This window comes from Strix aluco, chromosome 12, assembly GCF_031877795.1.
Source record: "Strix aluco isolate bStrAlu1 chromosome 12, bStrAlu1.hap1, whole genome shotgun sequence".
In the NCBI taxonomy this organism is placed as follows: Eukaryota; Metazoa; Chordata; class Aves; order Strigiformes; family Strigidae; genus Strix; species Strix aluco.
Genome location: NC_133942.1, coordinates 27,211,755 through 27,238,237, shown reverse-complemented (window position 1 = coordinate 27,238,237; position 26,483 = coordinate 27,211,755). Strand labels below are relative to the sequence as shown.

Below are 26,483 nucleotides of genomic sequence, written 5' to 3'. Positions count from 1 at the left end.
TTCTCTGAAAGGCTGAATCTTTTTATTTGATAATACTGATTTTAAAAAGAAAAACTGTTACCAAACAACCTTTCCAGGGCCAGGGAAGCCTGTTTCTTTAGTGGAGTGATTGCAGCATATATGCGTATGCATTAAAAAAATTACATGTACGCATGTCTAATTATAGCTGAGGAGCCATAAACTGTTTGGAATGGCTGCTAACAGTGTAAACAGTGAGGTTATTCATGGGCTAGATTCTGGCTGGCTGAATGCAGGTGCAGAGCCTGTGCTTAGGTGGGAGGAGGGAGCAGTACCCGCAGTTGTCTCCCCTTGTATGCACCGGGCAGAGTTACAAAGGGAATTTACTCACACGAGTAATGCAGTTACGCTGGAGTTTGATTTCTCATTAAGTTTATGTTTTACTGAGGCATGATATTTAATTGAAGCTTCTATTGAACGAAGCTTGTAAATGTCTACTACACCCGACTGCTGGCATTTCTTCCACCCTTGAAATGGCCGCCCTTCCACATTATCAACAAGGAGTTGTCCAATCAAGATTTTAATTACAAAGGATTGTCTGTTGTGGCTTTTAATTCCTTCTGGACTATCATTGTCCTTTAATTAAGAGAATGGAGGTTGCAATTAGTATTTTTCTATTATGTAGCAATAAATGTGTTTCTTCAGAGTGTTCTTAAGTTTTTACCTTTCTGTAAAGTTAAAGACTTTATTTTCGCTTACTTTCTGTGATCTCTGCCAGGAGATGTTGCAGTTGCTTTAAAGCAGTTTTTCAGTCCTTCTTATTTGTAATTTTAGTTTACATTTTACATCATGTGGTAACGTTTGAGTACAGTAAAGCTGTGTGTGATGACTGCATACCTGAAAAAAACCCATACATCTTTAAATACTACAAATACACATTAATGGAAAGATTGTTTACCACCCCAACTGTTGTTAGTGGACAATTCATGTCTGTCTTAGGTCTATTAAGTCCAAAATTTAATATGAGATTTCTAGTCAGCTTCTGTATCTCAGCTTTCCAGAAGACTCGAATGATCATTCTAAAACATCTGTACAGAATGTAACTGGAAATATGGTTGAATTTTAATGAGGAGGTGATAGAAACTTGAATCTAATGCAGTAAGGAGTTAGGTAAAAGCTCTGATTCAGAAGGGGCAAATATTTCACTGAAGTTATGCTTCTAAGGTTTCTCTGAACATAATTATTTTGCTACATAAGCTAAAAAGCTTATCCACACATCAGTGTTTCACATATGCAATGTTATTTACTGGCAGATCCAAGAGTTCTTTATAAATATTTGTTATTATAATTTCTACATTTTCCTGGCGATGTAGAGAAGTATTATTTGTATTGTTCTACAGTCAGCGATACTATATTAACTGTTACTCAGAAAATTCATTTTGGAGAGAAGGATGAGGCTGTGTATTGGATCTTGCTTCTCGACTCTAATCACTAATCATATTTCCCCTGGGAAGGAAGAAAAGCAAAAAATTTTCCCTCCGCATTGGTAGTCTTATTCTGATTTCAGCTAAGTGTTAATTGACTTTGCTGAACAAAATGTCACTTCTCTGAAGTAGCAAATAGTACTAGAAGCAACAATATGTCTTGCATAGCATTATTTTTTTGTTAGCGATTGAGACTATGTAATGTGTTTATTTTTAGTAAGAAAAGTCTCTGAGAAAATTGTCAGTACCACAATCCACTTACTTTATGCCATTATAATATTTTTTCAACCTTTAGAAACCTCTGTACTTCCAACATACTTAAAACTACCAAGCTAGAAAATGATTCTTCCGTCTTCTTAAAATAGTTTTAATAGCAGCAGAGCAGTGAGATATATGTAAAAAAAACTGTGTGAGAATCATTTAGCAGGAATGTCACAATTTCCCTGTTACAGTTGACTACCTGAGCTTCACTGGGGGTAAGATACCTTCCCATCAGTTAAAGATACTTTGGTTCATAAATAATGCATCATCCTGTTATATTCTGGCTTAATTGCAGCAATTTACTGGTCTCTGATCGATAAAAGCATAAAACTGAAAAAAGTGTATATGTGCATAATAAAGCAAACTCTGAGAGGCAGTCTTTTGGCCAAAATAATTTAATATAAAGCACCACTTATATCAAAGCAGAGACTAACAGTAGAATGGAACTGTATTGCTCCAGGTCAATTTCCGTGGCAGACACTGGAATAAGAAATATAAGCCACACTTAATTTGAACAAAGAGGGGAAGGATAATTTATGTCTCAGAGAAAATCTTACAGAAATGTGTTACGTTTTTACTGCATGATAAATAATGCCTGATGAAATTCATTCAGTGTTTGGCCCTGGATCCTCCTCTGTATTCAGTTGAAAACTGCATCTATAAACTGAAGAGTATGATTTGGTTTAGATTGGTTTGTCTGTCTTGTTCTACAACAGGTTGACAGAATTTTGAAGAAATGTTATTTTAATTATTGAACTATTACTGATTTGAACTTCTAAATACAGTTTACCTTCCAGCAAACTCTTGTCTGTCCCTGTGAATGTAGTAGATACCAATAATATAGACTTTCTTCTTGATGCTTTGGAAGAGGTGACTTGGAATAATAAAAATTGCAGTCCACACCTCGCAGATGAGGTGATCAACAAGTATTTTTTCACCTTTTCAGGTTTCTTGTTTGATTTGTAAAACTGCAGTCAGGAGCAGACAAAAGCATGAAAACATTTCCGGGGAAAAATAAAAAGCCTTTCAGTATTTCTGTACTATTTGGAAGCTTTAAAGATGTAAAATTATATTTATAGCTTGGCAGTTCAGGGAACTTTTTCAGAATTAAACCTTTGGAAATGTCTCCATTACTCATGCTGATAAGGAGCTCTGAGTTGACTTTCTCAGCCAGTCCTTTTCCTGTGCAGGACATGCTGATGTTTCTCTGGCAAACATAGCTAAAATTTGTGCAGGAAAAGATGTGCATTTGATCCATATCCAGGAACAAGTAGGCACAGGATAGAAGAGTCAACAACATTCACTGAAATTATTCAGGAGCTTAAAGATAGCACAGATTTTCACACAAGAAAAAGAATACTTCACATATCTTTATGACATTGAACCAACATCCGTGTGTTGTTTTTTTGTATTAGTATGGTTGTCCGGGTCAGGGTAAATTCATTAAGGTCAAAGCTGACTTGCACCAAGATTTATGTAAGTCTGGAGGAATTCCATTGAAATGAAGTTATCTTTAAGATATGAAATAAAGCATGAGGTTGGATTGTCTGGTGTGCCAATCTTCTTTCCCTTTTGAGAAGCTTACTAGTTGCAAGAAGGCAAATTTACTGATGTTGTAAACATTATTGTAAACATTATTCACCATTGAAGTGAAATATTATAACGGAAGGAATTGTGAAAGCTAGTATGGAATATTAAGACTTCTTGTACCCTGTGTCAAGAGGCATAGGAACAGGAAGGTAGTTCTTCCGTCATTCAGGATGTGATTAGTAATGTCTCATTATTTCATTCAGGAACATCTAAAACAAAAGGCTCCTGAAAATGAAGTAGGTATCTGGCTTGGCATTCAAAGCTTGGATTTTAAAATGAATTATTGTGTTAAGATCTGGAATTCCACTAAATTTAGATGGGAATTGAGTTCTTAACACACTTGCTCTCCTTTGAGCATCTTGGTTTCACTATATTTATTTCTCAGACTACATAGTTTTCTGACTTTGAAGCTCCATAGAGATTCTGGTGTCCATGCAAGATGATGTATTAAAAATTATTTATCCACAAACATATCCAATTGCTATGCTACAATACTATATCACAGTCTATATATTACCAGCTTACCTGATGTAAATATGGTGTATATTTATTATTATTCATTGTTAAGGTACCTAGTCTTGGTTGAACAAGATAAATCTCAAATTGCTCCATTCTAGAGTTATTTAAAAACTAACAGGTACATTTTTGTCTTCCTTTTTTCATAGTGGGGAAAGTGGTGCTGGAAAGACTGTAGCTGCTAAATATATCATGAGTTACATCTCAAAAATTTCAGGAGGTGGCCCTAAAGTACAGGTGAGTTGATCTAGAGTAATACTGAAGCATAAGGAGAGTCTAAAGATTTACTGCAGAGGTAGAATGACAAAGGTATGTCTTGGCAGACACTGGCAGCCAAGAGGCACACTCTACTGAAGAAGCTTGTGGGTGACCAGCTAGAAATACATGCAAGCCCTCAACAGCAGAGAGACAGTGAAGTGGACAGCGAACTGCTTGCTTGCAGATTTCTGGGCTGCCTCTGCTGTGGGAGCCATGTGAGGGAAATCCACAGACCCAGAATGGTCTCTGCTAAAAGTTTTGTAGCTCTCACGCTGAATTATGTCTACAAGCTTTTTTTTTTTTTTTTAGTTAAGTGGTGAAAGGTACTTTATTTATTGTTCTTAATTTCATTAACAACAACCAATCTCCTTTTAGTAGATGTGCGGGTTTTTTTCCTCTTGTGTTGGCATTCTATTGAAAACTGAACTGGCTTTTTGGGTTTTTATTACTTCCATTAAATCTGATTTGTATGCATACGTCAGAGTGCCAACAGCAGGAACATAATCTTGTACTATGAGGTTATCTAGTCAAAATCATTATCTGAAAGCTAGCTAAAACAACAAAAAGCTCTTTTTGTTAATAAGTATACTATCAATGTCTGCTCTATCTATCAAAACCTATTAACTAAAGCTCATAGAGTGAATTAGCCATAAAAATTCCCTTAATGACATTACATTGACTGACAGGCAGTGGTAGGTAGCTAATTTTACTAGTCCATGCTTTTTGAGTGCTTACTGTTATTTTTTTGCTTTATTGCAGTCTGCAATGTTGAGTATGTTCTTTCTGCTTAGTTTTGTGCAACAGTGATAGTGGGAACATTGCAGAGAATAATTCAGTAACCAAGAGAATGAACCAGAGAAAGTATGCATTGTGTTATTTTTGGAATAAATATAATCATACTTTATAAGTAAATATTTTGTATTGTTTAAAAGAGTCCAGCTTTTTGCACAAAATTTAAAAATATTCCTAGTGATTAGAGTAACAGTTGATGAAGTTGGTAAGTTGTCTTGAGTATTTCTTTAGAAATAAAGTTCAATCTTCTCTTGACAACCCAGCATGCATTGGGTTTGTTCCAAAGCTAATTCCTTGTCCATACTTCCAACTCCTAGAATCAGATAAAGAGACAAATAGTAACACACTTTGTTGCTTTCTAAGGCAGCTAGATAGCAGCATCATTGATCCTGAAACAGATTGCTGGAGCACTTGCAGATTCCTAAATTTCATGCTGCTCTGACTTCATTGGTTGTGGTTCCAGATCCCCCAAAAGATTCAAATGCTCATGTGTTACAAGGAAATTATTTAAAATCAAGACGATGAAAAAAAACAGATCAATTTATTGGCTGTGTTGCTTGGCAAAACAGTGAACAGAAGGACTAGTTTTTAGCCTTGGGCATTTTGTTCAATTTTGTAGTATTTTCTTCAAAAAATAGGTACAAGAAGTTCTGAAAAAAGAGACAGATTCTATTCCTTATCTGATCAGGAGGATTTCTTGCAAGCTTTCTTGCTTTTTTTATGACATAATTAAGATGTCATGGTTTGCTAGAAAATCCGTAAGAACTTCTGTCTATTTCTGAATCTCTGTTTCTTTTGTTTCCTAAAATTTTAGCATGTTAAAGATATTATTCTACAGTCCAACCCTTTACTGGAGGCCTTTGGGAATGCAAAAACTGTACGGAACAACAACTCCAGCAGATTTGTAAGTCCCTCTGCCTTAGAGATTATTTTATTCTTTCAACTTATGTGCTGATACAGAGACAGTATTCAGGAGTATAGTATAAATTGACTAGAAGTGAGGTAAATCTAAGTAAAATATAAAGTGTGTTTTAAAACATAAAGTGTATGTTGAGAGTCCTTGATTTCATTCTGTATACGTTGTGCATTTGTTTCTCTTAAAATATGTAAGTTACAACTCATTTATACAATGTTCAGCCTACAAGCAAATAACTTATCAGCAACAAACTGAAATAACTTATCAGCAACAAACTGACTGTTTTTTCAGATCAGTAAAATATATACAGTAATATATGTTTTTACAAAAAAAAAAAAAGCTTTTTTAAAAATAAATTAAACCATCTGTAGGGTTTGATAGGAAATACCTTTACTAATATGTGCAGAAAGTAGGCAGGAATTATTTTCAGTCTTTTGTTATAAAATACTTAAGATAATATTGTGAAATGACTGTTCACTAGATAACATACTATAGGTTACGTTTTTAAAAGTTACACATAGACTTTACAAATCCGAGATTTGTTCCTCAGCCAACGTGCGTCTTAATGCAATTAATGTCTCCCTGAAAGGAAAAGATAATCGCTTTACATTGCTTCCAAGCAGAACTCCGCTTGCCATTGGTTGTAAATCTGTTACATTTACTTCCTGTATAGGTGAGCCTTATGGTTTCCTTTATACTAAGCAAGAGTCTCAGCAGTGAAAAGAAGCCACTGACTTACTCTCTACATTTGCATTACCACGTGACGTATTATTCCAACTCTAGTGCTGTGTAAATACAGAAAGAAAGATATGTGATAGTTCAGGAGTCTAAGCCTAGGTTATACCTTGAGGCAGCTGTGTCACTGCATCCATAAAGATTAAATATCCTAGTAACCTTCCTTGAGATAGAGTACAAGTGCATGATTTCAGATGTGTATTTACTAATCATTCAACAGCTTTAATTATTTATTGCAGGGGAAATACTTTGAAATCCAGTTTAGCCCAGGTGGAGAACCAGATGGAGGGAAAATCTCTAACTTCCTACTGGAAAAATCTCGAGTTGTAATGAGGAATCCTGGAGAGAGGAGTTTTCACATTTTTTACCAGGTCAGAAGTGTTTAGGTCCTTTCCAAGTTATTTAAAATAACTAGGACCAGTTTTTGGTTTTGAAAAGTCGTTCTCAACACGGTGAGATTACTGAATGTGTGCTCAAAAAGGTAATTGGATGCCACTGAGAAGCTTGACAGCATGTTAAGATGCCATCTAAGGTAGACTTGCCTAGCTGCCTTTCAACTCCAGAACAGAAGTACTTCAGTATTTCAAAGGCCTTGCTTGGAAATTCACTGCGAACTCCCATATGGAAAAGTCCAGTAGAATATAATAGAAAATGAGAACTTTCCAACAGATTTCTGGCCTATATAATTATACCTTCTAATCTGAAATTCTATAGCACAGCTGTGAAAGAGAGATTTGATTCTTGGTTAAGTTTTCTAGGACATTTAGGATAATATCTATTTGTTGAATCTTCCAAGCATCCCTGCTTTTTTGTGTTTAAAAAGGCTTTTTTGGCCTTCATTGATCCTTGACATGCGAGTTCCTTATTGCTGAAGTGCTGTTGATCAAGCTCCTCAAAACTAGAGTAAAGACAGTGCATTGTAAGTGACTGTAAGCAGCTTCACATAAAGTTGAAGTGCCATTTCCAGGATGGAAAGCTGAGTTGGAGCTGGAATTGCTCCAGGAGCTGTGCGTTCTCCTCTTCTGAGGTATACGGAACAATGTGCATTGTCCTGCTGATTTTCCTCTGTGGTTTGGAGAGGTTTTTTGACACAGCAGCTAAAAGACTGTGGGGTTTTGACTATTCTCAAGTTAGTTTGTTCATTCCTTCCTATTGCAGCCGTGTCTGTACATGACTGCGTAGACTTATATAGGTCTGATGAGCCTCTCCTCTGGCAATCACAGCGTACAGGAACCTTTTTTAACTGCTCGGTTACTTATTCTTGGCACTGTTGGCCTAAATGATGCAAAGAGGTGTGACTTGAACCATGCTTCAAATTACATAGTGTTGAAGCAGTTCAAAACTTGCTTAACATGTGTCATGATGGGCATAAAGGATACTTGGCCTCACACTTAGAGTCACAAGTAATGCTTTCTTCATATGTTTTTTCAACTCTGCCTACCTTTCGGTAGGCATGGAAAACACATTGCTCCTGAGAATTGAGATAATACATTGCAGATCGGAAAACCCCTTTTGCCTTGTCTTTCTGAGGTAAAGATAATGGAAGACATCTAGGTCAGTCACAGTTTTTGCTTTTTATTAGATGTGGAAGTTAGAACTAAACCATTCATGGGAATGGGAATCCGGTCTTTTAGGTTAAACAATTAACAAAGCATAGGAAGGATACATACCTGGTGAAGCACTAGCCATATCCCTCACAGTAATTTCAGGCTCAGTCACCTGTTTCTGACTTGCCTCATCTCTGCTGAAGGTCGTTGTATGATACCTAATTTTGGGATTTTTAATCTGCAGCTAATTGAAGGGGCCTCCTCAGAACAAAAAAGCGGTCTTGGCATTACCAGTATGGACTATTATTACTATCTGAGTCTCTCTGGGTCCTACAAAGTTGATGACATCAATGACAAATCAGATTTCCAAGAAACACTGGTGAGTTTTTTACTCTTATCATTTGCATAGTGGTGAATATATGTTCATTTCACTGTCCATTTGTAGTAACATTGATGTATTGATGTGGAAATGAGAAATTAATGTAGGTATAACTTACTTTAATTCTATTTTACCCTGAGGAGGAGGTATGTTACCCTGAAGAGGTCCTACGTTGCAGTCTAACAATGCTGAGAAGATAGATACTTTTTATAGAACGATGTTTTGGTTTTTGTTTGTTCTTTTAAATTTAATGAAGTTTAATTGATAATCTGCAGTAACACAATGCAAACACAGTGAGGAACTGGGTGCCCTGTTTTACCTGAATTCTTAGTGGTGACTACTCTTCCATGCCTATTTGAAACAGTGCAGCTGAAAGGCTGGAGAAAGGGACTTAGAAAGGATAGATCAGGGATCTTCATCCAGTGCTGCTGCCAATTCATTGTGTGACCTTTACGCAAGGCACATCAACTTGCTGCACCTCAACTTGCTGGTCTCCTGTTACTAGAAACTTACTGTTTAAAACAAGCATATTAACACATCTTCTTACTTATATATGTAGCACATTTAAAGGCCTAAAAAAAATAGTTACTGTTGTATTCTAGCTAACTCAGTATTTTAGAAAAACAGTCAGTTGAGAAGCTATTCTGTAAATTGCCATGTACTCTGGTCTCCAAAACCCAGTGTTGTTGTGGATTATTTTCTACTAAGTGGCTGAAATTAGCAGCCTAAGCCCGACAGACTGTGCTGCTTTTAGAGTCATTCAGTACAGCTTCACACTTCTTAGTCTCTGTGGATAGACTGTGTAGAAGGAATAAAATCATTGTCTCCTTAAGTTCATTGTTTCCCATTTTGCAATGAAACTATTTCAGTGTGACACTTCAGAGCAGATGCTTGTTTTTTAGTAACTTAAATTTTTCCAGAATTTATTTTGCTATCTTCTAAATGGTGTAGATGCTTCTGTATTTAGCTAAAAAAAATACAGAAATGCTGAAGTAGGACATCTGGTACCTTCTCAAACTTCAGTGCAGGCTGTAATGAAATTTGGTTGCCTTAGGTATTTGAATTGTTTTAAAAAACTCAACTTTTTAACATCAGAATTTTAAAAGGACTTCTATGACAAGAGTCACTGAACAGATTCTTTGACTGATTCAATTACTTTTTTCTTTTTCTTCCCAGCATGCAATGAGTGTGATTGGGATCTTTGCAGAGGAACAGGCATTGGTGCTGCAGATAGTGGCAGGAATACTGCATTTGGGAAACATCAGCTTCAAAGAAGTTGGCAACTATGCAGGAGTAGAGAGTGAGGAGTGTAAGTACCTCTGGAAACTGTTACAGAAGTAGCAATGGGCTGAAACCCAGAAGGCACAAGGTGAACCTTGTGAAGAATCTTGAGCTGCTTATTATCCAAACACAGTTGCATCATTTCTTAATAGTGTGAGGCTGCTAATTTAGATTTTCTTCCAAAACCAATGGTACTGAGGCCCCTGTTTTGTCTTGTACAATGCCAGTGACTTAGGAATGTAATTTTGCATTTTGAGTTTAAGAAATCCTTTTCCAGTCTTTGAGCATGAAATAATAGCAATTGTGAGAAACACTTTCAAGCAGACTTGAACTCTGCTCCTTTCAGTGCATCAGCAGGCATTCATAAAAACACCTGTTCCTGATATGGTTTGTCTGACCTCGTTGCCATGTGAAAGCACCTGCCAGCTGGTGGAGTATCCTGTCTCAGGTACACAGTCAGTGCTCAGGCATAGGTACATGTACATGCAGCCAGAAGAGGTGCCTTGGAAACAGAAATTCAGAATTGAAATGCAAAATTTACATACTGCATCTATGTTCCCTGTCTTAGATTTCTCAACACATACCTCATTATTACATCTGCTATGTAACTATTTCCTTATTATTTCCTAATTATTCCAATTAGAACATCTACTATGTAACTATTTCCCTATTATTTCCTTATCCACAATGCACTGTCCTTGCATCCCTTGCCTCCTGCTGCTGTTTTATATCAGCTCAGCCCACATGAGCAAGACGTTGAAAGAATAACGGATCTTGAGTTTTAAACATTTTTGTCATGATTTATACCTCACATCTAATGTTGATTTTATACTACCTTGATAGTTTAAGGACAGAGTGGATAAGCACAACATACATTTTAGCTTATACATATCTATATATTCTCTTAACCCTTATTTCAGAATGGTCCTTATGTTTAGGAAAACGGCCTTTGTTTAGTTTTAGGTAAGTTAAATATGAATAAAGTGTCTTGTGCAGTTAACTACTCACTCAACTGCATGAGTACTCTCCTGCTATTTGTTTTAAGAAATTGGGAAATAAAAATTACTAGTATTTAACCTTAATTTCTTAATTTGAGAGAATACTAACTGAACCCAAAGAAAAATGTTTTGTGGCATTTTATACATCCAAAGAAAAGTATAGGATTTTTTATATGCCTTACAATTCCAAATGGGCTACTGTGCTTCCATTTAAATCACAGTATTAAATCTTTCGATACAATCAAGACATTTAACAGCCAGAGGAGATAGATACAGGGTGGGTTGCATCAAAAAGTAACAAACTGAAAAGACCTGAGTTGAAAATAAGTTGGTAAATGTGAATGTATTTCTGTCATGAGCCATGTAGACCATATTTCTCTTGCTCACTGGGATATAAATACAGAAGTTGTGTATGAATAATACATTGAAGAAATTAGCAGATAGAATGAGTATAGAACTTATTCATAAACATACTGCATTTTAAAGAAGTCAGAGAAGAAATAGCAATGTCTAGTACATTTTCTGCATTATGAATTTGAAAGTTGGGTTCATCTCTCCACTAATCTTCCCCCCCCAGTTTACCCTTTGTCCTAGCCAACTAAATAATAAAGTGTTTATAGCCTGGATAGCCACAAAAGATAAAACACAATGAAAGACCACTGATAAGTCATGCCATGTGTAAGTCTGAAATAGTAAAAAGTTTAAGAATTTGGTCAATAGTGGTGGTGTTGTTATATAGCTAATTGCAGAGAAACATGCAAAGGCCATTCCTCAAGACACCAAGAACTCCAGTCTTTTACTCTGAGTCAGGATCAAATCTATACAGACCATTCTTGACACACATTTAGACAAATACTTCTTTAAAACTGCTAGTGATTACTGTTACAGTACTTGATTATATTAATAGTTGAAAAAAAATTTCTCATTTATTCTAATCTTCTGTGTTGCAAATCATGGCAAATACTACTTGTTCTCTCCTGGATGCAGAAAGCAGTTTAAACTGTGCCTCTTTACACTTGCATTGTATTGAAGGATTTGCTTGACACTTTCTGAAAATTGATGAAGTGAATCTAGTCTTTTTCAGCTTTTCTTCACAGATTGTATTTAAAACTATTCCACAGAATGCTGTTGATTGCTTTTTGAGGATCATTTTTTCAATTACATACATATCCTGCATTATATTAATTTCTAGACAGTAACTCTATGGTCCCTAACTAGGGAAGATAATCAAGCATCTTAAGAATCTGAAGTTACATCAAGTCATGTCCAGCTATTCTTCCTTTACAGAAAGTCATTAGCACTGTGAAGGAAGAGTTTCTGAGGTATGCATGGTTGTTCTTACCATTATGTTGTCTTCATAAATTATTACAGTAGTATTGGCTAAATACTTATTCTGGCACCTTTACAGTATACGTGAACATACTTGGTCTATAATTACCTACATCCTTTTGCATTCTAAAGCATATGATGTTTGACCTTTTCATGTGCTCTTCAACCTGAGTTCTCAGTGAGTTACCAGAAATGTTGCCGACTTTGGTTCGTTGTGTGCTTCCTAGTACCCTAGGGTAGATTTAATCAGCTTGCTGATGGTAATAAATCAGATTTCAGAAAGCTGGCAGTTACTTGCCGTTTTAAAAATAATTTTGGATTAATGTACTGAAGGGTTTAGCAAAATCACGCTGTGATGTTACAGATGTGTTAAGCACAAGTGACTGCTGCCCTAGTGATTATTTTACATCCTCCTCACACCAGTAAAGTAGATCTGAAAGCAATGGAACATGGAGGAAACACTGTTAGAGGATTATGTGGTTTAGCAGAGGTGCAATACCAACTCCAAGAGCTGCCCTTGGGAGCTATTTCCATATAGTTTCAAGCCGTTTCTCTTTTTCCATTCCTTAAGGTGTGTGACACCTGTAGCTAACATCTGCAAAGAATCCGCCAGACTTGTGGCTGCTTATTGCACAGATGTATTTTTCTGCTTTACTTTTAAACAAGGGAAACCAGAATTTGCAAAATACTTCCAGAATGAGGGATTCAAAAACCAAAACCAAATAAATGGCAAAGTAATTGAAAACTTTTTGCAATATCCTAACTTAGAAGAAGAAAGGGAAATAATATTAGGAAGCAGATAGCATATTCTTTATTATATTTTAACAATTTCATGTTTTTACAAAGCATTTCCAGTGGTGTCAGTTTTATTTAACGTGTGAGCTCTGTGTTTTATTTCCATATCCTCCAAGAGTGATTTGCTTGAACCACAGAGGTCAAAACTATGACCTAAACCACTTTACATGTTTGAAGGACTGAAGGTACAGAAATAGCTGACTATTTTACTTCAAGGTGTTTTATCTTAATTGAAATCCATGTAAGTGTAAAGAGTTGAAAAGGTCCTTGGGAAGCTTAGGGAAATTTCAAAGACATTAATCCCTCCTCTTTTTCTTTTTAAGCTGCATGCCTCATGAGGTTTGTTACTGCTGATTGTTATTAGAGGTACAGCTAATTTTTTTTCTTTCATTCTGTATTAGTTTGGCCTGTAAATTATAATCTAGCAACCCTGATGTTTCTTGCAGTTTTGGCTTTCCCTGCTTTTCTCCTGGGAATTAACCAGGACCGCCTAAAGGAAAAACTGACGAGCAGACAGATGGACAGCAAGTGGGGAGGCAAATCCGAGTCCATTAATGTAACGCTAAATGTGGAACAAGCCTGCTACACCAGGGATGCACTGGCCAAGGCCCTTCATTCCCGTGTTTTTGATTACTTGGTGGATGTAAGTGGGATTTGCTTGATTCTACTGAAGTATCAAAACAAGTACACTAGGAATGTTCCTTGCAGCACTTTTCTTGTCTGTAACTTTAGCAGCAGCACTGAGCAGTGCAGTGGGAGTGTGACCACAGATATCAAATGCTGATTATATGACAAATGCTATGCTTTCTTTGAGGAAAATGAGCTGTGCTTTCAGCATTATATTTGCTCAGTCTCCTGCCACAACTGTCCCATATGATATTCTGACATCACCTTCCTGTCAGCATCCATACTTCTCCGAGTGTCACTTTCTCCTATGTAGTTGAGCATTTTCAGATGAGCAGCGTTAGTGGGTTAGTGGTCCTCTGCTCTCTTACCCTACTATTCTGCAAAGAACCACTTCAACATCCTGATACTTTGGCATTTGAGGAAATGGTCAAATTCCATTCTCCACACTAAAGGAGACCCTGGGCTGGATTGCTGGGGTAGAAGCCTTACCTTTGCCCACAGATGCTGGCTAGGTGAAGGAGAAGTCTCCTCCGTGGTGGCACTGCTAGTGTCTCAGAAGTCTCCCTTGTCTTGACAGCTCTGTAATTCCCACTATGTGCCTGTACTAGCACTGACACTGCAAAGTAGGAGAATACAGAAATAGGTGAAAAGATTCATGGTACCATCTGCAAAATACATCAAATATCAGACTTAAAGCTGTTCTTTTTTTTGCTGTTCCTTTTCTCTAACTGAGCCAATTACACCAAAGGGGAAAGATTTTTACAAACAGTAGATCCAAAGGCTTACTAACCTGGAAAACAGGATAGTATTACTGTTCATTTCCTAGCTGTTAATAACAATTGATTAAAAAGTGAAAGTAAAATATTGTGCATTTTTTTATTCAAATATGTTCTTTCTGAAGAAACCCAATGTTGTAACATAAAGATTTAAGTATATGAATATATCTTTTAAATAGATAAACTACACTTTGTTTTACATTTTGTCTCTGTTTTATTAGTCTATTAATAAGGCTATGGAGAAGGACCATGAAGAATATAACATTGGTGTCCTTGATATTTATGGCTTTGAAATATTCCAGGTAAGGCAATGCAGAGTTTGAGCTGATCTGACCTGGGAGAGGTTTTTGTTAATTAGAGGGGGAAAAAAATCCACAACAGAAAAAAAACCCCAAATTCTGTGGCCAGAATAAAAGCAAAAAGCCCCAACCCAGCTTCCTGGGCATTGCTTCTCACTGGTAATGTCTCACTTAATAAGCACAAAGTATTGAAGAAACTTCAAAGAAACTAGGTCATTGATCTTAAAAGAAAGATCTGAGATTACACAGAATGTCTGTAAAGTCAGCAACCCATCCATCATTGACAGTGTTTCTTTGAAGCTTATTGCCAGCATAAGAACTAAGTATTATTGTATATAAAGCATGAGACTAATTTTTAAATTGTTTCCTTTTCTATAGAAAAATGGTTTTGAACAGTTCTGTATCAACTTTGTTAATGAAAAACTACAGCAGATTTTTATTGAACTGACACTGAAGGCAGAACAGGTAACCAGACGTTTATTATTTTTTAATTCATAAATGAGCAATTGCTTTTTCAATTGGTAAAAAAAAATGAGGTTTCATCATCTGCTAACAATAAAATTTGCCATATTAAGTAAGACAAAGAAAAAAAGCTTTTGTTGTTGGCTAACCCTAAAACTGTAAACCACATCAGCTACAGACATTTATTCTCTCATACAGTGGTACAGAAGGGAGTCCATCGTACAGTGTACTAATGCAGTCATATGACTGCCCAGACTTGCTGCATATTCTGACTCATTGACAGAAATCGAAAACTGCAGTTGGTTCCATCCCTGTGCTTTCGTTGGCCATGACACACATAGGAATACTTTTCTTAATCTCCTCCACACCCTTTTTAAAATTTTATTTAATATATATTTATATATATGAACGAAAGAGATTACTGAGACAAATGCAGAAATACTTCAGAAATTATTTGCAGTTCTCTGCTTACAGTCTTACTGCAAAATCTCACTTTACATGAATGTGAGCTTCTGCATGGGAGGGCAGACAATGCAGCTGAGACAGAAGCTTTGTGTACAGTATGAGCTCAGGCCTGGCACCAACTTTAGGACAGTGTTTTCAAGAATGTGCATACACAATTGCTTTTGTATAGAAGGAACTGATCATTGCAGTTGAGCACACAAATGACCTGCTAAGTGTCTAGCTGAACTCATATGTATGCAGCTGAGGGGATTCATTTAATTAAATTTTAGTATAATTTTTTTCCCCAGTCAGTCTCTAAATGTCTTTATGGTTACAGTAATTGAGTGCAGAAATAAAAAGTAGAGCAGTGTCTCCATTTCTAAATGTGTTGTTTTGGGGGTCTGATCCTTGATATGCCTGTCACAATCTTAATTTTTAAAATAGATGACGATATGGATGCTTAGGTGCACTGTCAAGACACTGTAAAAGTCACTTTGTTACTGTTTGCAAAGTGCTTTGACAATAAATGCACTGATGAAATATTCCTGCTCTTACCAGTAACTACTCAAGGGCTATGAATGACAGAAGAATGTTTGGGGAGAACAGAGAATGCTTCCTGTTCATCTGTTGGGCAGCAGAGAGCTGGATTTAACTGCCAGTAGGGTCATTTCTCCCACTTCCCCCAATCATACATTTGGCAAGTCTTTCTGAACATGAGGAGTGCAGAGTTTGTATATACATAGTGCATTATAAATCTAGTGCTACATCCATGGTGCAAAGGAATATTTGCGTCTTTCTTTTTACCTAACAGGAAGAATACGTGCAAGAAGGAATTAGATGGACACCAATAGATTACTTCAACAACAAAATAGTGTGTGACCTTATAGAGAACAAAGTGGTAAGTATTTAGAACAAACAGATGGAAAAAACAACAAGGTGTTCTCTAAAATATTTGGGCAACTGCTTGCTGTCAAGAACATTCATAGGAAAAATGCAAATACTGTTGTTCAGTTACTGAGTCATACCGAGCCTATATATAAATCTTACATAAGATGTCTTATAAGAGCTCTAAGAGGTATGTCATCTAAGATATATGTTATCTAAGATATCGACCAAAAAGAGAACCATAAGGTAGTATGATTGATGTGTGACAAAAAAAATATAATAATGGAAATTAAAATTTTATCCACCTGAATTTATCACAAACTTTACAACATATGCTACTGTACATCAGATAAGACTCTCTGCGTCCCTGGGAGATGAATTTCAGTTTGGGGAAGCTACAATACCAGCTTCCTTTGAGGTACTGTTGCAGATTAAGTAGAAACAAGAGAAGAGGAAGTATTAGGAGATGATGTAGATAACAGAAATTTTGTGTCTTTGCTCCACAGAATGTTCTGCAGTTTAAAGTCTTTATGTTCTGATCTGGGGCGACATCAAACGTTGAGTTGTTCTTTAAGACAGAAGTAGTTTGTTTGTCAGCTAGTTCTTTGTCCTCATGTAAGGAGATAATTTTAACAGTTCAGGTACTATAGTGACTTGCACTTAAATGCACATTAGATTTTGCCCATCTCCTATCTGTATCAGGATAACTAGAAAGGGGATAGGATTTCTGTCACAATCTTAAATATTTAGCTCTAAGTTTGTCAAACTACAGCATGTGAGTTTAAATACTTACCTCAGACATGGGTTTATTTTTTGGTGGAATGAGAAGGAAGATTGCATTGTGAAGGAATTAAAAACTAAATGTTGGGCGTTTTGGGGTTTTTGGGTTTGTTTTTTTAACAGCAATCATTGTTTTCCCCATCATTTCCCACTGTCACTCTCATTACACAAAGTGGCATCGCTCCTTTAATTTGTACACAGGCATGCAGATAGTTTATCTCTACTGTGAACTCTACTGACAATTCTTCCTTTGTGACTTTGCTCTAGAGTTTTTCTGTAGCAAAGACAATTTTCTGTTTGGGGGGAACAACTGGCATCATAACATTTTCCTTACTTCTGCTGTTTTTGTTATTGTTCCCCAATGCATTAGAATCCCCCAGGAATTATGAGCATTTTAGATGATGTGTGTGCCACAATGCATGCAGTGGGAGAAGGAGCTGACCAAACACTGCTTCAAAAACTCCAGATGCAAATTGGGACTCATGAACATTTCAACAGCTGGAACCAGGGATTTATCATTCACCATTATGCTGGAAAGGTAATGTGAAAAATCATCATTGAATTCTGCATAGTGTATTTATCAAGAAAAAGAACAATAATCAAAGAAAGGAGGAAGCCCTGGAGAGCTGTTTTGATTTTAAGTAACCAGATTACCTCAGGAGACAGTGTCCTCCTTTCACAGTGTAGGGAGCTTAGAACAAATATGCCCTAACACAGGTCCCTTACTTAGGAGAGATGAGTCTGAGCCTTGCTGCTATCAAACCTATTAACCAGAACTTAATATTAAATGTAATAAATAAATACCCCTAGTCTTTTATTAATTATAATCTTAATTGTTGGTTATAGTAGCAGTAAATTTAAAGAATTCAGATATTAAAAAGATCCTTAGGTGATGATACACCAATAAAACTGGGAATATAATGTACAGTTCTATCTCCTTTGGGTATGTTTCTCAGACTATTCATGATTTCGTGTAGTTATAGTTAGTAAACCCTTATCATGCAAAGATTTTTCTTCAATAAAATTCAGTATTAAATACACTTGTGTCATATTCTATTCAACTAGCTCCGTAACATTCTTTTTCACTGATTCTAAATATATGGTTTTCACTGATTTTAAATATATGGATGAAATTTCTTTGTTTGTTATGAAAGAGTTAACTAATAATATATGCAAGGATTTAGTGATCAATGTAGTATCTAAGTTATACCAGACTAATCAGAAAGTTCAGAACAGCTACTGATGAGGACAGAATTTAAATTTTCTTTTAATTACTGGGTTCTCAACTTACCACAAACAATCAATTTCCACCTTGGCCCAGGTATCTTATGATATGGATGGATTCTGCGAGAGAAATCGGGATGTTCTTTTCATGGACTTGATTGAACTCATGCAGAGCAGTGATTTGTACGTAAGCGAAACTTGCTTAAAGCTAGGAATAACGTGTTAGTTCAGATGGATGCAGAGGGCCTGACTTCTCTGCTTTGCAACTTTTGAACTCATTTGTATAAAAGTGTAAATAAACCATCACTGCAGTAGAACAGTATCACTTGCATTATATTGACCTTCATTTTCTGCAAATCTGAATAAATAAGGTGCTGCAGTGTCAGAATCAAATGGTATAATGACAGCCACTTGTTTTGGCCTCAAACAAGGCCATCAATGATTGGCCATTCTCTCAGAACAGGCACTGTTAACATGTAAAGCAACATTTTTTGGTTATATGTTTTAATTAATTGATGCTTACTTTCTGAGAAGTGTGTGCTTCTTTGAGTCTAGAAGCCTGGTATTGTGTCTTCCAAGGCTCACTAAAATAGCAAGGGATCTCTGTGAGGAGCGAAGCTCATGGAAAATACTAATCTTAAAATAGATTTGATATAACTACAGATTAATAGAAATAGCTATTTATATTCTGCTCAACTATCAACTTTTACAACATACTCCTTGACATTCCTGTTGTCTTTCTATGCCAACACTATGTTATAATTCTTTCCCAGGCCTTTTATAAAGGCTCTGTTTCCTGAAAATCTTCAAGTGGAGAAGAAGGGCCGTCCTACCACTGCGGGCAGTAAAATCAAAGTATGTCTAGTTCTTCTGTGTTTGTACGTGGACATATGGGTGTGTGTTTGTGTATGGATACCTACGTTAAAAAAAGTAGTCTTTGCTGTTTTTTACTGTCCAGACGTTTTTAAAGGTAGACATCAGGGGTATCTTGATTGCAAAGTGATGTGTTGTTTCAGCTGTTAGAATCATGTTTTGCCCAGTGTCACTGTTCATTAAATGTTTTGTTCAGCTGCATTCTACAGCAGTGAAATTTCCAAATGAGCAATTGATGGTAGTGATAATAGTACTTGCATGTGCATAATGAATGAGCCCCTTCACTCAGCCACTTGATGTCCTACAATTAACTACAGATAACTGGTCTCTTTATAGTGCAGAAATGCAGTGGGGCCTGATCCAACACCCACTGAAGGCAACAGAAGTCTTTCTACTGACCATAGTGTGTGCTGAGTAAGGCAGCATGTGTTAGAAAGCGAGCATCTTTTTGGAGTCGGGTTGTAAAATATATGCTTAGATTACACACTTGCAGATATTGGAAATCGATATTTTATCAACCTCTTTCCTCATACTTCACCCTGACAGTCAAGTTCACCTGGTACATTCCTTATAATTTAAATATATTACATAGCTGGAGATAATGGTGCTTTCTATTTACTGATAAATTTTTCATAGGGTGCTTACTGTCCCAAGACACTTTAGTTGTTCTGGAGAAAGACCAAAGTCAACTGGATCCAGTCAACTGAATCATTAGCAGAGGGTTGATAATGTTTAGAATTCTCTCACAGGATTTAGCCTGTTCAGCTCAGAACCTATTGTTTTCCCTCAATTTTACAGAAACAAGCAAATGACCTTGTTGGCACCCTGATGAAGTGTACACCCCATTACATCCGCTGCATCAAACCAAATGAAACAAAGAAGTCTCGAGATTGGGAGGAGAGCAGGTATGGATAAGCAGAGTATGTGATGAGAAGCAGTACTAATAGTCAAAAAAAGCCACAAAAATTTATAATTTGTAATCATACATCCTATAGAGAAACAGAACTGGATACTCTAAAACCTTCAGAAATGAAATGTGGCATGACCTCTCCTAAACTTTGAAGATAAGGTGTGGTCACTTGGTCTAAATCAGCAGTTAGTATGTGAAGTTCTTGGCTTTCCTCATATCAGTTACGAACAATCAATGTTTGCATAACAGTAACGCAATTGGTGTATTAAAGACTCGTTTTTTCTTGTAGAATTTGCACACCAAATGCATTATACATCAGTTCTAACTTTTGCTTTATGCTTTGAAAAACAGCTTCTATTAGGTAGCTAAAAAGCCAACAGGATATCTGTATCTGCTTTTATGTATCCAACTTACCAAAAAGTGTCTATGGTCAAGAACATAGAAGGTCCCTTCTTCACTTCTTGACTTTTAAGTTTCATTATCCAGCTCTTTAAAGAGAAGTCACTAGTATATCATATCAGGTGGTTATATAGACATTAAATAAATGTCTAAATCATCTGTTTGGTTTACTGCATCTGTTTTGAGGTATCTTTAACTACATGATGCTTTATAGCATCTTCCTATTACCTGAAAAAAGATAGTCTTTTTTGCACTGAGGTAGGTGATCAGTACAGTATGGATGTCCTATGTGAGGTCCTAATATAGATAACATTTGTTACTATATACCAAGTACTTTTGGTATTGGTAAAACTGCTGATAAAGCAAGTGGTTATTTTTGTCACACTGAAACAACTTGCAAAGTAAGTCTGATAAAAAGCATTCTTGACCATATCAACACCACACCAGAATTCACTTCCTGCCATTTGGCATGCAGACTAGCACAATTACATGCAGATGTAGGGCACTTACAGAAGCCACAATTGGGACTGCACTTGAAAGTGTCATTTAGCTCTTGGCAGTAAATGTAGACCCTCTTTCTCTAGCTTTTCCACCCCTGAAAATCCTGCTATGCAGCACTTAATTTTCCACTGACACTGGGGACCGAAGGAGGAAAGTGATCCTGGAAAAAGTATGTCTAAAACTTTTAACTGTAAGTTGAGGGGCTTTTAAAACTGATCATTTACATATTGGAAAACAGGTCTATTATTGTGGAAGGTGTTGCTAGGAGACCAGTGAAACAAAACCCCCAAAACCTAGTCCTGAGAAAAGGCCAGCTTTCAGGAAACTCCTTTTGGAGAAAAAATAGGCAAGATTTCTTGTTTTCCCATAATGAGGATGATATTTGGCAAATGCAGCAGCTACTGATAACAAATAAAATACAAAGGATTTTATACCATCAAACTCGGATACAAATGGAAGTAGTTCTTATAATGGTTATCCTTCATCCTGTTGAAAAATGCTAACATTTTGTCCCATTTCAGACTGATTTCCCATATACTGTACTACGACCTCACATAGGATACGTATGCTGCAGCAGTTAGTAACATGTCTGGGGAAAAGTAATTTTTATGCATATGAAACCTCAAACTTAAACTTAGTTTTGTTGTTTCACAATTTTACTGTGGGAAAGTTCAGTGTTAAGAGAAATACAAAACATAGCCGAGTTTGTCATATTTGCTGAATGTAGGTTTAGGGTTTTTTTTGTTCTGTGATCACATAATGCTGTAACATACACATGCTGCCATAGTCAATGTGATGGGAGTAGTATATCTAATCTATTTAGCGGTAGTATGTTACTAGATGATGAAAATACTACTGCAAAAGGGGAAAAAAAACCCGCTTCCCAAAGCATGTCTTCATGCTCGCAGAAGCCGTGTCACTCCAGCTTTGTACTGCTGTTGAATAATTCCAGAATATTTAGCACTGAAACATAGACCTTATGTAATACCTAAACCTTGTATAATACCTTAGTTATTCCAAAAATTGGGGTGTTCTTGAAATGTGTTTTTGTTCAGGTCCTGGCACAGCCACTTGGACTTGTATTCAAAATTGCTGCATTAGTTGAATTCCCAGACCTTGACCTGCTTGAGGTTGATGCCTGGAGGGAGATTTTCAGTGTGCCTTTTCTCAGAAAGAAAAGGAAAAACAGAAAAATGTCTCAAATTCTCTGTTGCTGGACACTAATACTGGCAGGAGAGTAAGAAAATGGGAGTAATACTGTTGCTCCAGTGCATTATTCCAGATGTGAACAGGACGGAAAAGTTATAAACAGGAAAATGTATTTTCGTCCACCAACTTTCTACTGTACCAGGATTCTTGGAGTGGGTACAAAATACACTTTTCCTTGAACACAGAAAGATTAAAATGTGCAGTATTCTTTATTATAAGCTAAAAGAGCAGTATCACTCATCGTTTAGTAAAATACCTCTCAAGTGTTTTTTAAAAAGAAATAACTGAAGGGCTTTTGTCATTTGTAGCATGGGATTTCAAAAGTTTTTTTCCTTTATACTATGACTTATGTGAAAAGAACGTTTCAACCAAAAAAAGGGAAAAAATCAACAGGCAATACAACATTTAAAAACAGCTAGAGAAGTAACGTTGAATTAACAGAGTTTTTCAGGATTTGAAAAATCTTGCAAAATCAAAGAAATAGTAAGCAAAACAAAATGATATGGTTCCTTACAGGCTCACTGATTTTGATTATATGTAAAGAAATGCTCTTTTATGTACTATTTGTTAAGCTTGCAGGACTAAAATCTTAACTTGTATTTCTGACTGAAACCTAAAGCTTCTATAATTTGCCCTATGAAAGAACAGCAACAGAAAGAATACCACATTTCAGAGTTAAAAACTGACATTGCCTCTTCCAGGCACATGACTTGGATGAGGAAATCAAGGAAATGCAAAGAAAAACAACAAGAGTTATACATTGTTAAGGAAGCTAACTGAAATTCTTCAAATCAAATCTCCAAGCATTAAAGAGTAGACTAGCAGGATATATAAAAAGGAACATAACATACTGCAGCTCCAGAAAGGGGAAAAGGTGCCAAAAGGAAACTTTTCTTTTGCTGTTTTTCTGGTTTGAGATTTATGTGGACATATTTTTTGCCTGTTTAGAAGTTAAATGAACACGTTTTACATGAGGGAACTGTAATGGTGTTGGGATAACGATGTTTCAGTTCACATGGGCAGCAGAGTCCCTCCACAGCCATTAACATTTTCTCTGGGACAGGTACCAGCTCAGTTTTTGTTTGTTATTAAAGTATGCCATGAACAAGGTTGCCAGGCATGCTTCAGCCAGTCTTGTGCCTATCCTCAAATCCTTCCTTTGCAGCATGATAACATTAGGAGGAATATGAGCTTTTCATGAATATACTGGCCTGGCTTTCCTCTTTCTGATTCTTTTTGTAATGAAGGTTTGGCATCTGGGGCTTTCTCCAGCTATCAGTTTTGGTTCCTTCTCCAGAACAACCAAAAAGAGCTACTGTGTGCTACCATTGATGTTTGAGCTATGTAAAACTTAGGTGAAACCTACAATAAAAGAACACAAAACAATTTCCCCCTCCTTTGGGTACCAGCTATGTGATTGTATAGCTAACAGTTATTTGGCCTTCTATGGGTAATAATATTAGTTAAGAAATTTATACATAAATTAGGGAATGGGAAATTAATCTAGGAAAAAATGCTAAGGTAAACATGCTACATATATTTCAGATATTACATATTCATAGACATATGTAGTCTACCTGCCTTGAATATTTTTCCTACCATGCACATGGTAAGGTGCAAGAATAGATTCACATACCTGTGCATGAATTTTAGAAGTCAGTAGTCTTTAAACAAGATACAGACTTTTAAGAATACCTCAATCCACAAATATGGTGAAATAAAATGGACTGCAAGTTTTGCATTGTTTTTGTTCACAGGGTAAAACATCAAGTGGAATACTTGGGTCTGAAAGAAAATATTCGAGTAAGAAGAGCTGGCTATGCCTACAGGCGGGTTTTCAAGAAGTTTTTGCAGAGGTAGGAGTAATACTAATTTTGAAGTATTACAGGACAGTTGTTTATATGAGGAGGAGGAAAATAAGTTGCAAGTTTTGAAAGCTTCTCATTTTCCACTTACCCTTTCCTTTTTCTCCATTTGCCTTGCTCACAATCTAGGTTACACGGAGATTTGAAAGTGTCTTAAAGACTGGCTTTGTGTGTTTGAAAGACTTTTCATTTTTCTGTAAACTTGCCTAAGACCTCAGTTCTTTTTGTAGTGCTGTGGGAGGGTTCCTCTCAAAGTTAAGAAGAGTTAAGGGAACTTAGAGTTTTGAACTGCAGAGCCTGGAATCTGAGTGTCTAGCTGCTAGATTTTGTTTAAAGTGTTACTGCTTGAGTGCTCTCAACTCTTCTTTCCCAATGACAGAAGATAAGTAAAGCAATACGTGCCTGCCATTCAGCCATTTCAGTGTAAAGAGTAACCTTAGCTTAAGTTGCTTGTCCTATCCTTCCACTGGTGTTCAAACAGCTGGGAATGGTTACAACTCAAACCCCTGCACTGCTCACCGTGTGAAAGCAAGTCAGAGCTCTGTACAACCAACCTTTTTTTCAGTGTCTTAGGACCAGCTGTTAAGATGATTAACTACCTCCACTAGCTAATGAAATCCTCTTATTTAAGAGCAATTTCAAGATTTATACAACATTCAGCTTCTGGTTTTTAGAAAATTGAGACATACAGCTAATAAATACCCACACTGGGGCATTACATGACAAATCAGCTTTTGTTGGAAGCCTTTGTGTTACGTTTGAGAATATAAAAAAAACAACCAGTTGTTGTAAGGACTGGAGTATAATTAATCAGACAGCACAGAGCAAAGCCACTGATAATACTTCATAGTATAGAGAATGTTCTAATCATCTAGTAATAGACAGACCTAAAATATTTTCAAGTATGGACTCAATTTTCATTATGCAACAATTTAAAATCCCTTTTTCTTCATGATCTTCAAGCCCAAACACGTAAACATGAATTGCTTCAGGTCAAAATAGTTAACACAGACTGTTGCTGAGGCAGAATAACAGACTAATGTGCATTAAATCTAGCCTTCACAGTTGTTGGAACACTGATTGTGAGGGCTGTGCAGGTCTAGAAATCTGTCTGAGAGGTCTGCATGTTACTGTAAATTTGGTCTCAAAAAACCCTCTCTAAGACTTAGTTTGAAGTTTTAGAAGGCAGGCATTCTTCATTGCAGTGCTGGATGCACGGGGGATCATTCCACCTAACATGAATGCCGAAAGACAAGGGCACACTTATTATGTACAATAAAAGAAATGAATATTCATGTAATTTCCGAGAAGTACACACCTGTTTTCAGAGAATCTAATGCATATGTTAATACATTGCAAAAGGGTACTGAAATCTGGGGAAGAGTCCCTGAGGGGTTTCCACAGGTGTCTGCCGGTTTGTCTGCCCTGTCCTAAATGTTCCCATCACAGTTGCAAAAATTGTGTCCTTGGGCACATTGTTGTCTGAGGCCCCTTACAGCAATTAGCACCAACTGCTTGCAGGCATCAGCTAGTGGGCATCATGCACAAAGGAAAGCTGCATGGTACTTCTGGAAGGTGAATAGATTTCTATACTTCATATGTAGAGATCCACAGGCAACTGAAACAGTCATTTATGAAATACATCCATTTGTTTCAAGTTAGACTTGTTAAACTTAACATTTTGTTATGAGTAAAACTCTTCCTGCAACCTTTCCATTCACAGTTCCCTAGCATCCAGAACAAGTTCTGTTCTGACACCCTGAGTCAGTGTGAGTAAAAGTGGGCTGAGGCATGGGATGGACAGGAAATGCATGCTTGTACACTTGTTTTCATTGGGCGTTCCTTGGCAGCTCCATGTAAGTGGAGATTTCTGGGCTGAATAGACTTTTATGTACAAAATTTACATTTGCATGCAAAAAGCCACAGTCACTGAAAAGGCCTGTGTGTTTCAAAGCATAACCAGTCTGAAAGCTGAACTCCATATTCCCATATTTAGACATAGGACCTAACTGCATACTGTGAATTTAATAGATAATTTGGGGGGGGCAGTCATGATTTGAAACTGTTTTAGAAGCATTTTAAGAAGACATTTAGTACTTGTGCTGAAATCCTCTGTAAGATCAAATTACACAAGCTTGAAAAACCTGGATCTGTGGATAGTGACGTGACCAGTTTAATGGGAAGCATGCACAAGTACATTAGAAGAAAGTGCTATTTCTAAACAGCAGTGAACAATGATAGAATGGTCATGTTATAAAATTGTGAAATGCTTAATTGGTACATGTTATAGAATAATCTGTTCTGCCCTGTTGACTTGTCACACCAATAAAATGTATGAAGTTAATCTGAGTTTATGAAAAAGGAGAATTTAAAATCTATTCTTATTTTGT

The 26,483-nt window shown here is 36.5% G+C and overlaps 1 protein-coding gene across 3 annotated transcripts in view; it reads left to right on the top strand.

Annotated features, from left to right (window-relative positions):
* The window catches only part of MYO1E (myosin IE), a 95,192-nt gene that overhangs the window by 43,016 nt on the left and 25,693 nt on the right, over window positions 1-26,483 (top strand). For all 3 annotated transcript variants that reach the window (XR_012624816.1, XM_074837165.1, XM_074837166.1), the window contains exons 5-18: window positions 3,959-4,046; window positions 5,674-5,763; window positions 6,750-6,881; window positions 8,302-8,436; window positions 9,613-9,745; window positions 13,286-13,482; window positions 14,464-14,544; window positions 14,920-15,006; window positions 16,259-16,345; window positions 17,483-17,650; window positions 18,434-18,519; window positions 19,110-19,191; window positions 20,008-20,114; window positions 23,986-24,084. Coding sequence is in view for 2 of the 3 variants with exons in the window: in XM_074837165.1 (XP_074693266.1) it covers window positions 3,959-4,046; window positions 5,674-5,763; window positions 6,750-6,881; window positions 8,302-8,436; window positions 9,613-9,745; window positions 13,286-13,482; window positions 14,464-14,544; window positions 14,920-15,006; window positions 16,259-16,345; window positions 17,483-17,650; window positions 18,434-18,519; window positions 19,110-19,191; window positions 20,008-20,114; window positions 23,986-24,084 (1,572 nt within the window). In the remaining variant the exon portion in view is untranslated. The remainder of the gene's footprint in view (window positions 1-3,958; window positions 4,047-5,673; window positions 5,764-6,749; window positions 6,882-8,301; window positions 8,437-9,612; window positions 9,746-13,285; window positions 13,483-14,463; window positions 14,545-14,919; window positions 15,007-16,258; window positions 16,346-17,482; window positions 17,651-18,433; window positions 18,520-19,109; window positions 19,192-20,007; window positions 20,115-23,985; window positions 24,085-26,483) is intronic.